The sequence below is a fragment of the Crocodylus porosus genome, unplaced genomic scaffold, assembly GCF_001723895.1.
Source record: "Crocodylus porosus isolate Cpor-Errol unplaced genomic scaffold, CroPor_comp1, whole genome shotgun sequence".
Taxonomy (NCBI): domain Eukaryota; kingdom Metazoa; phylum Chordata; order Crocodylia; family Crocodylidae; genus Crocodylus; species Crocodylus porosus.
In genome coordinates this window covers 207,028,247-207,039,623 of record NW_017728886.1, presented here as the reverse complement: position 1 = coordinate 207,039,623, position 11,377 = coordinate 207,028,247, and the positions used below count along the sequence as shown (strand labels likewise).

General features: G+C 44.8%; 1 protein-coding gene across 1 annotated transcript in view; it reads left to right on the top strand.

The window, feature by feature from the left end:
- The window catches only part of ASPH (aspartate beta-hydroxylase), a 167,356-nt gene that overhangs the window by 143,259 nt on the left and 12,720 nt on the right, over positions 1-11,377 (top strand). The window contains exons 24-26 of the mRNA XM_019543207.1: positions 187-324; positions 7,665-7,800; positions 8,990-9,081. Coding sequence (XP_019398752.1) covers positions 187-324; positions 7,665-7,800; positions 8,990-9,081 — 366 coding nt within the window. The remainder of the gene's footprint in view (positions 1-186; positions 325-7,664; positions 7,801-8,989; positions 9,082-11,377) is intronic.

The window sequence follows — 11,377 nt, the reverse complement described above, 5'->3', positions numbered from 1 at the left end:
CCCGCCCCCTTAAAGTATTTTTTTATCTGAAACACTATAACCACATCCAGGTAGGTAGCATATTATTTTGCAAAGCATGAATGGCATCCAGTTGTATTGAAGAAGTGTCCTTACTTCTTTTTCTTTAAGTTGATAAATTGTTCCTTTCTGCTGAAGCTTGTTTGTTAACAATTGCAACTTTTTTAGGCATACAAATGGTATGAGCTTGGATACCAAAGAGGTCATTTTGCATCTGTTTGGCAGCGCTCCCTCTACAATGTGAAGGGACTAAAAGCTCAGCCTTGGTGGATAGCAAAGGAAACTGGTTATACTGAATTGGTGAAGGTGAGTGAATTTTTCTCTCTTTTTTTAAATATAGTTTGCATTTTATTTTTTATATAAAATTGGTTTAAGAAATACAGGTATTTAGATCTGCTGGCCCAGATCTCCAGTGTCGTTTCTGAAGTTTCCACAAGATGTTTAATTAACATGCTACAAAGTTAACTGAGGGGGTTATAAAAAGATGCTCTCTAGGCATTGAATGGGGGGAGTGGACACTGCACTCATGCTAGCGGTCATGCTTTTCCATCACTGTATTTAGGGTTGCGACATGTTTTACCTTCCTCTTGGAAGCATATGCCTCCCTAAACTCCCACCAGAACAGTGCAGCATTTGAAAAGTATACCTAATCCCATAGAGCAGGGGTGGGCAAAATATGGCCCACAGGCCAGATCCGGCCCATGAGGCCATTCTATCCAGCCCACTTTAGAAAATTAATATTCATCTGCCCTTGGTTCCTGTAAAAAGTGAAAGGAACCAAGGACAGTAGGACCCAGGGGAAGCCTAGCAGACTCCCATAATAGCAGGGCCTGCCTGGCCCCACCCCCCCCAGCTGGAAGCCCCAGCAGGGGCTTCTGGCCTGAGATCTCATGGCTGTCCTGCACCAGAACCACAGGTAAGGGGGAAGAGGGAGAAGGGCAGGGCAGGGGCCTGGGGAAAAGCTGAATGGGATGGGAGGAAGCAGCCCCTCACTTGCTCTGTGGCTAGTGCCCTGCACTGCAGCCACTCACAGCCTACCTGGGGGCTGCCTGTGCCTCCTCCGGACAGCCCCATGGGCTGCAAGTGGCTGTAGCAGGGAGCACCAGCCATGAGGTGGAGGAGGGGCCTTTTTTCCCCATGCTCAGCTCTTCCCCAGGCTCCTTCCTGGTACGGAGGAAAGTGGACCCTCCCCTGCCCTGTGGCTGGCACCCCACACTGCAGCCACTCACAGCCCACGCGGGGCTGTCTAGAGTAGGCACAGGCAGCCCCAGGCAGACTGCAAGCGGCTTCGGGCAGGGCACCGGGCACAGGGTGGGGAGGAGCTGCTTCTCCCTGCCCCCTCCCCCCCCCGCGCTCAGCACCACCTTGTAACCCAGCCCTGCTGCCAGCCTGGCTCTGCGCTGGCTCCAGGCTCACCTGTCAGGGCTGCGCGTGGTGACAGTAGCTGCAGCCCACCTGCTTGCTGTGCTGGGCAGTGTTTTCCACTGTCACCACTGGGCTGCCCAGTGCACAAGCTCCGGGTGAGCAGCAGCAGCCAACACTGCCTGTCATAGCAAGTGGGGGAGCCGCAGCTGCTGCCGCCGATGGGCGAGCCTGGATGTAGCTGGGAGCCCAGGCTGGCACTGGGGCTGGGTTACAAGCTGGTGCTGAGCATGGGGAAAAGTGGCCCCCTACTCACCCCATGGCCAGTGCCTCATGTTGCAGCTGCTTGAAGCTCATGTGGGGCTGCCTGTGCCTGCTCCAGACAGCCCCACATGGGCTACAAGTGCCTGCAGCGGAGAGCGCCGGCCACAGGGTGGGCGAGGGGCTCCTTTTCCTTGCGCTCAGCAGCAGCTTCTTCCCTGCTGGTGAGTGGGGGGTCGGGGCTGTGCACTGCCACCTGCCTGTAGTGCAGGGCTGGGGGGTACTGGGAGTGAGTGGGCAGGGAGCCAGCGGGAACACAGGGCCTGCATCGGTGCCCCAGGGCCAGTGATAGTGGGGCCCAGAGCAGGGTGGCAGGAGCGGAGGGTCCCAGCCAGCAGGGTCTCTATGGAGCCAGGCCAGCTGCCCCCTCTCCCTGCTGGTGTAGCCCAGCCTGGGTCTATAGATCCTTGCCAGCCTGTGCCCTGCTTTGGGCCCCACCAGTGCTGGTCCTGAGACATTGATCCAAAGATGGTGACTAAGAGGCAGGGCACCTGTCAAGGGGCGGGGCTACCGATGCGGCCCTCGACAGCCTGCCAAAACTGGGTAAGCAGCCCTCCACCCAAAACAATTGCCTGCACCTGCCATAGAGCATAATATAAACTGCACTAATGATGGGAATCCATAGAATTACAGAAGTAAAAATGTAATAAGTGACAGAAAAGAGTAGGAATAATGAAGGAAACGTAACAAAACATAACATAAGAAAATGGCAACCAGCAGTGCCCAGAAAATACCCATAATAGAACATAGGCATAACTATGCCTAAATCATCCCCAACCAGTGGCTGTTCAACCTCATCTTGAACACTTCCAGTGATTTCCCTAATCAGTCTATTCCATTACCTCACTATTCTAACAGGTTTTCCAGATATCTTGTCTAAACTTGCTTTGCTACACCTTCAAGCCATTGATCTGCATCCTCCTCTCTACATCAGGGGAGAAAAGGTGCTTTCCCTCTTCTTTATGGCAGCCCTTCAAATATTTGAAGACTGCTGTCATGTGTTCCTCTTAAGTTGAGCTGAACATGCCAAACCATGTAATCACATCTTGTGATTTTTTTCAGCATTTGAAAACATTGTTATGCTAAATATTTTTCATGATTATTGGTTTTTAAGACGTTTATTTTACTTTTATCTTTTATTTTATATACATTTTTTAAACCCTTCCAATAATCTGCCTGTCAAAATTGTCTGCAGGCAGATTAATGATAGATAGATCATCTTTAATACAATTTTCTTATAGTTCCATACTATTATAGTTAACCCTTACTGATTAATTTTCTATGTTTAAGTTTTATTTTATATATTTAACAGGAAAGGAACCGTGAAAGATCTCTAAAGGCTAAAAGTAAGACTTAGGCATATAGAAAAAGCTATGAAGAGAGGCTAATTATTTGGCCAGATAATCTTGAAACATGTGCCTTTAGTATTTGTGAACTGATGTTAACAGTGTTTTGTTTGAGGAATTATTAGCAAAACAATTGAACAAGAAAGAAGAGGTGAATCAACTTTAATGTACAAGAACAGTAGTATAGCTACTGGTGTGGGTGAGCAGGGCATCACCCCAGGTGCCAGTTTAGAGGAGCACCTATACAGCAGCTGCAACAGTAGCAGCCACTGGTGTGTGGGGAGCCTGTGTGTTGGCAGCAGGAGCAGCTGCCAGTGTGAGGCAATGCTGCACCATTACAGCAGTCTCCAGGGTCTTTTGAGTCACTGGTAAGACTGTCTCCCACTCAGCACACTTCCTAGCTATGCTTCTATACAACACTGTAAGATGATAACCGGTTATCTCATCAAATATTGCTCACAAATGTACCAATGTTTCATTCCTGGGCTGTGTTTCTGGTTACAAAGCATTGCGTCTCAATATTATTGGTGATGATTTGTTTGTGTATTTTATTTTAAATTGGGAATGTTTTACATTCTTTAATCAAACCTTCATAGTTGAAATTTGTGATTCCAAAATATAAGTTAAAGGCATCTCAAAAGCATATATGTGTTGTTGTTTTCCCCCCTGTGACTTAAGAAAATTATTTGCATGTGTGAAAAAACTAAACCTGATTCTAATAATGTCCTGTGCTGTAAGCAAAGTTTGCAGTAGCCTTCTCAGGAGAGCAGTAAAATACGAAAAGCATCTGTTTTTATTAATTTCAAAGATACTCTGGCTTCCATTCACATTTTTTCTTGAAAGTAGGAAAACTGTTGTTTCCCTTCCCACACAGTGAAAAGCACTCCATACCCATTCTTCCCTGTTTTGAAAGCTACCAGATTGAATTGCAGAATATTATACTTTTCAGAGACTCAGGGAAGTGGGGAATTGGACCCATTCTCTCAGATCTTTTCTATATGTTTTAGAACATGAGCTAGTGGTCTCTGTAGAAGAGCACAAACCACATTCAGTAATGAAAGCTTTCTCACTGTGAATATATTCATGGTTAGTTGACACAGTGCTAAATACTATTTTCCACTCTGCAATTATATGGCTAATTCAGATATCCAAAAATATTAAAGAAATGATGATTTAAGCTCTATCTTGAAAACATACAGTATAAAGGGATGCTGATACTTAGCTAAACTCTGTTCTGTGCTTGTAAGCCAAGAGGTTAACACCCTGGAGCTAGATTTTTAAAGCCGTATAGCTGCTGCCTGTACTATGTTTAAGCCTAGGGATTCATTGAAGGAATAGGGACAAACGTGTTCGGTAGCAAGCATCTGATTCCTTAAAGTGCAACCAATATATAAGGGCAGCATGGAAAAGATGTGTTCAGTCACTGGTATGTAGGTGTGCTATGTACATGGAATCTGTGTATCTATTTAAGGCATCATTTAATATACTTGAGAACCTTAGTTTCTAAGATTCAGGAAATGTTTCCTATGTTAAAATTTCAGTTACAGGAAAACATACCTTTTGTGTTTGAACCTAAAGCAAACTAAGTCACACATGGAGCTGACTTATGTCTTTGGTACAGTTAGCTACTCTTCTGGCAGCCTTATTGATTCATTGCACCATTCTGTAGTATTTTGTTTAATCCTAGTACATTACTTAACAATATTACCCATTTAAATATATACAAGCATTAAGATATTTCTTGTATCCTGGTAACGTCTTTGCCAGTCTGAATGAGTAAATAAGGAACTGTCCAAGTAACTTTCCACGTAATGTGGCTTTGACATTTTGAAAATATTCTGATCATGCTTTGTCAAAAATGTACTGCAGTGAGTACAAATTATTGATTAAAGCAACACTTGTATTGTCAGGGGGTTTTTTTTCTAACAATGCAGAATTTATTAATTAAGAAATTTAGTCATGGTTCATTCAGCTTATGGTTCAAGTACCACACATTTTTATCTGGAAGAGAATAAAATGAGTGTCACTCCAAACACCCATACTTCATAAATAGTCTTAAAAAGACTTGTATGTGAAGAAGGTGCAACATTACCTGCAGTGCTGACACCTGGGAAGAAATGCTCCATCCTGGGTTGCATAGGCATGTGATTTGGATCTGAGGGATTTTATTACAGGTCTCCAAAATAGTGCCTCCTGCCATGCCAGGCCTTGAACCTCTGGCATAGCAGGACACAGCACGTAGTGACATGGCTAAGAACCCAGGGTACAGAGGCAGTAGTGACTTCTGGTTGCCTTCAAGCCACTGCTGTGATTATGGTTGTGTGGCTGCCAGTAGCAGCCAGTACTTTTTCACACCCCCAAGTTGGTGCCTGCTACGGTTGTCCTAGGTACCCTGCTGTAGTTACACCACTGACAGAACATGTGATTTTTTTAAGATCTGGGTTAAAATCCATGTTTAAACTAAAGTTTGCTAGTGGCCCTAGGAAAAAATCACTAAAGGCCCCAGTTAATATCAAAATTAAATTACGGTGTATAGATCGATGCGGTATATAAATCGAGCCCTTTTTTCTGATCCAAAAAGTTAGGAATTTCATAGATCCAGTATATAAATAGACCTAACTGTTTGGATCAGAAATATGGGGTCGACTTACACTGGCCCCTGCGCGCTCTCACTGTGGGCTGGACACCCAGGAGGTGGACACGTCCCACAGCACTGTTTGCAGAGGAAGCGGCCAGGCTTCGCACTTGGTTGGCGCAGCCCCAATCCCTGCAAGCAGCACTGCCTGGGCCATGCCAGTCAAGCACCAAGCCTGGCCCTGTCTGCTGCCAGGGGTGCTACTGAGCCCAGCCCCGTCCCCTACGAGCAGCACGAGGCTCAGCGCTCAGCAGCCCCACTCTCAGCAGACAGGGCCAGGCTTGGCACTTGGCTGGCATGCCTTCACCTCCTGCAAGCGGGGCAAATCCTGGCTGGGCTCTGGGGCCAGGGAGGGAGGTTAAACACCCCTTCCCCTGCTCAAACTTACTGCTGACTGCAACTATGAACTATAATCTGTGGACTACAGCCCCACTGACTTGAAAACATCTAGTTTTTCTAAACAATCCCTAATTGTTCTGTCACTATTCTAAACAGTTTGACTCCTTCCCTATCTTTGCTGTCAGCTGTGCTCATAATCTGGTAGCTGCCCCTATTTATGAAGACTGAAAATAGGTGTTCTCTGCATTATCCATAACTGGATTGTTTCTGTATTCCATAAGGGACTTCTTTCGTCTTCCTCTTACTCTTGATATATTTGTAGATTTTTTTTTTATTTCTTTTTATGTCCCATGCCAGCTGCATCTCAGATCATGCCTTGACCTTCCTAATTTTCACCCTGCACACCTATATGATACTCTTAGGCCTTTCCCTAGTAATATAACTAAGTTTCCAAGTTTTGTGTGAATTTTTGTTTCTTGAGCTTTTTGTGCTGTATGAAAGAAGACATATGTTCTGGGATTTACGTGCTAGCTGTTGTTTAGCTAAAGAAACTAGAGTGGAAAATGAAGCCATTGAACTGAAATGGAGGACTGATGCATTCAGAGATTTTGTGTCTAGAAGGGACAGTTAGTCATCTAGTCTGTCCTCCTGCAAAACATGCACCAAGACATTTCACTGAGTTCTGCGCTGAGCACAGTCAAAGGCACTAAAACCAGTGAGGGTCCACATTGGGGATTAAAATGTATTTAAAACTTCCTACAGAAACTGTTTGCCAACTACAAATTTAGCAAATGATGAAAGTAGTTGTGAAATGGAACTCATTTTGTTATTAGTTTCCTTTTTTACTATGCTTTTGTTCATGCATACTGCTGTAATATTAAAATTGTAGGTTACAGATAGAAATAAGCTGTTTCAACTTTCAATTACAAAAAAATGCTATGGGAGCAAATAGCAGTAGTTTGAATTCCTCATGCCCATCCCTGTGAGGGAGGTAGGGTGTTAGCTTTGATTTTAGGTTCATGCTACAGTACATACAAAAGGAGAGACGCTTTTTTGAGACAGCTTGCTCACCATTTTCAGATCATGTATAAAACCTGAAATTTCAAGTCAGATTTTCTCTCTTTTTTCAAATATGTCCACACTCACAAGTGACATTTTGCAGACTTTTCTGAAGATTTAAATCATAATTGTCAAGCTAAGTGGCTTGTTTATCTTATTTCTTTGAACTGTGAAATTCAGTTGGCACTTGAGTTTCATGTTATACTAGCAGGTTTTATTGTCTCAAGAGTACTGCCATGTACTAGTGTTCTGTGTTTGAGAAGATCAATACTCTTGTTAACTTGCAATATAAAATAATTTATTGAACAGCTCTTGGGCAAATCAAAAAGCAAATTAAAGTGAGTCCAGTCTGCAAGGTGGTGGGGGATTATTGAAATTTTATGATACCTATGTAATTGAATCTGGAAAATAATGTGGGGTTTGCTTTTATAGTCTCAGTATTTCTTGGTGGAACTTGAAAATAGCAAAATTTGATAATGATCAATATTGTATTATTGTTTTTAAATTTTAAAAAGACCAATTTAAAAGGTACTAAAAGCAAATACAACCAGTTCTAAGTACAATAATGACGGCTGTCATGGTAGTCCCTAGAAAGAAACTGGAAGCTTATTCGTGATGAAGGGCTTGCTGTGATGGATAGAAGAAAGAGCCTCTTCTTGCCTGAAGATGAGAACCTACGGGAGAAGGGAGACTGGAGCCAGTTCACCCTGTGGCAGCAAGGTACTTAACATGTTCATTAGTCTTCCTTCTCTCCCCTAACTCTACTTTTTTTACTACTCAGTGCAGTACAATAAGAAATAGGAATATAGCTTTGCAAGGCCAATAATGGTATCATTTCTGGATCTGTCATCTGAGTCTTCAGAAAGAGGAAACTGATAAAACTGTATTTTTTGTCTTGAGAACAATGAGCATGAATTCTTTATGCTAAAACACATTCCCACAAGCACCCCTAAACTCCTGCACACCAATATACTAATACATCTCTTGACTAGGCTGCCAAGATTTTCTTCTAGCAAAGTCGGTAATGCTGCATGAGTACAAACCAGCCTGAGGGAATGCTAGGAGGTGGCGAAAGGTGCATCTCCAATTCTTTGCCTCCAACCAGATTCAATTCTGTCATTCAGAAATAACGTGAGCTGCAGAATCTAAGTTGTAATAAGCTAGCTGCTCTTTCCCTGAACTGTTCAGTGGGAGCTAAGTTTTGGAATAACCTTAAGTTAATATAAGGATTTTCACAGTAGAGAAAACTGTAAGATAAAATACTAAAATCTAGGTACATTAAGTATTCCTTGATGTAAGTTACTAGTGGTTGTCAAAAGTGGATCCAGGATTTTATAAAGCAGGGTGTGGGAGCAGCAAACAGTTCTCTAAGGGTGACTGTATCCTGTGCTCCCACCTTCTCCCCCAGCTGGGGTGGGCAGACTATGCCATGGGAGCAGCAAATGGGGACTTCTTTTTTTAAGTCCCCAAAGCTGGTAAAAATTCCCCTCCTTCCCCTCCCCACTCAGAGGCACATCCCTGTCTGCTGCTTACGCCACATAGTCAGAAAGCAGGGTTTGGCTGTGCCACTGCACCCCCTCTGGTTCTGTCCTGCTCGTAATATTCAGCTGTTTTCCCTGTAGATGCTCGTTAATCATTATACCTTTGGAATCATACCTAAAAGGTGTGTATCCTTTTGTCTACAAACAGTTTAAAAGCAGGGACTGCTATAATTTAATCTGATATTGCAAGTCTTATGTTGTCTGTATACTAGTTTCATTATCTGTAAAATGACAATAATTACTTACCCATCTTTTGTAGACAGCTTTGTGAAATCCCTGGATGAAATGTGTTTATATGAGTTGAAAGTGTAAGAATGGCTATTATTTAGTGTTGCACTTACCGATGCTCCAGTAATTTCTTTTCATAGGAAGAAAAAATGAAAATGCTTGTAAAGGCGTTCCTAAAACTTGTGCTTTATTGGAAAAATACCCAGAGGCTACGGGCTGCAGAAGAGGACAGGTACTTATTGGATTGCTTCATTACTTTAAATTCAAACTTATGGGGTAAGGTAATGCTTAAAAATGCATGTAGGGGACCCTTGCGTAAGTGTAATTAACTCAGTGGGCCAGGTGCTTTAAAGCTCTTTCTGGAAATTATAAATTACAGTCACTTGCATAAGTTTGGTGATTTGAGCCAGAATGAGGATTCATAGACATTAGGGCTGGAAGGGACCTTGGAAGATCATCAAGTCAAGCCCCCTGCCCAAAGGGCAGGAAGTCAGCTGGGGTCATAGGATCCCAGCAAGATAAGCATCCAATTTACTCTTGAAGGTGTTCAATGTAGGTGCTTGAACCACCTCCGATGGCAGGCTGTTCCAGACCTTGGGGGCTTGGACAGTAAAGAAATTCTTCTTTATGTCCAGCCTGAAACGGTCTCGCAGTGGTTTATGACCATTTGACCTTGTCATCCCTTGGGGCGCTCTGGGGAACAAACGTTCTCCCAGATACTGGTGGTCACACCTGATAAACTTATAGCTGGCCACCAGGTCACCCCTGAGCCTGCGCTTTTCCAGGCTAAAGTGTCCCATAGCTCTCAGGCTGTCATCTTAAGGTCTGTTTTCCTGACCTCTGATCATGCGCGTGGCTCTTCTCTGGACTCTCTCAAGCTTCTCCACATCCTTTTTGAATTGTGGAGCCCAAAACTGGATGCGTACTCCAGCTGCGGCCTCACCAAGGCCGAGTACAAGGGGAGAACGACGTCCCGGGATTTGCTTGAGATTCACCTCAAAAATGGGTAGTAGTACCATTGCTGTTTGTCCTTCTTTAAGTGTTCTGCCAATGAAAGACAGCTTTAAAACTCCCAGAGACTGCCCACAATGAATTTTGGTAAGGTGAGTCTTTGGCGCCTGATCTCCATAAAAGAGGAGAAGCCTTCTCCATTCCCTCAAGCAATAGCTGTACGTCCTGCAGGCCTATGTGTCCAGACTTTCTGGGTTATCCAGTCTGAGTGTCCATCTAATTGCATGGAATTTAATTTCAATTTTTCTTTGTTTTTTTAAAAAGAGCAAAAATAAAGTCACTATATTTTAATGTTGCAGAATCAAGAACAATGAAGCATGCATCAGAATGATGCTTCTACAGCTTTAGTTCAGACTCCTTGTGCATCTGCATGACAACTCTGGCTTTAATTACATGACCATATACAATATTTTCCAAATGAACTCTGCTTTTATCAGTGCAAAACTTCCCATGTAATTATGGGTTAGTCAGTCAAGCCAAAATCCCCACAGTTTGCCACTAAGATCACATCCACACAAGCTTAGTGTCTGTTGCAGCATTTGAAATGCTACAGAAGGCTCCCCACAAATTAGAAAATGTTCCCCATGCTGCCTATTTGCAGCACGGACTCTAAATTTGATACCAGGGTATCCCAATATCAAAAGAAAATGCACTGGAAAAAAGTGGTGTGGAGCATGCCTGAAAGTAACTAGAGACTGGGTCCTCCAAAGAGATGCACTAGCAACCGGCTAGAGGGTCTCTATGGTTGCTGCCATTCCCCTGCTGCAGGTATAAAAGTGGAGCATGCCTGACACCAGTGGCTCCAGGGCTGGCTGGGACCCAGGCTCAGTCCTGGGTTGCTCCAGAGCTTGCCTGGCACCAAGGGTCCTGGTACAGCAACAGGACCAGGCAGGTTGCCTTGCAATAATGTGTGGAGGACAGCTGTGCCCCACACATGGTGGCCTGAGGTTCTGCCTAAGATCCGGGGGCTACACATGGCACATGAAGTCACCCCAGCCCACTGGCACAAGCCTTCATACAGGACCAACCTGGCTTCATGCTGCCACGTGGGAGTCCTGGCACTGTAGGCAGGAGCCAGACACCATCAGGCCAAGCTGGCTCCTGCCTCCATGTGAGACTCCAGTGGGAACCCGCATGTGGAGGCATGGAGCCAGCCTGGCCCAGTAGTCAGCAAGTCTCAAAATCCACGTGCCATCAGGCCAAGCGAGCTCTGTGCCACCCCACACAGGTTCCCACTGGAGTGTCAGGAGCCCCATGTGGAGATAGGAGCTGGCCTGACGCGATGGCACACAATTCCTGCCTGCACTGCTGGGAGCCTCATGTGACTGCCTCCATGTGCCACATGTTATCCCCAGGACTCAGGTGGAGCTGCGTGCCACAGGGGGGCTCCGCCTGCAGTGAGCCATGAGCACCCCAAAGGATGGCGGTGGCTGCTGCTGACACCACTGGTGGTGGGAGCTGTGCACAATGGCAGGGAGGCAGTCATGTGGTGCCCTCCCGTCCCCCCCAGAAACACA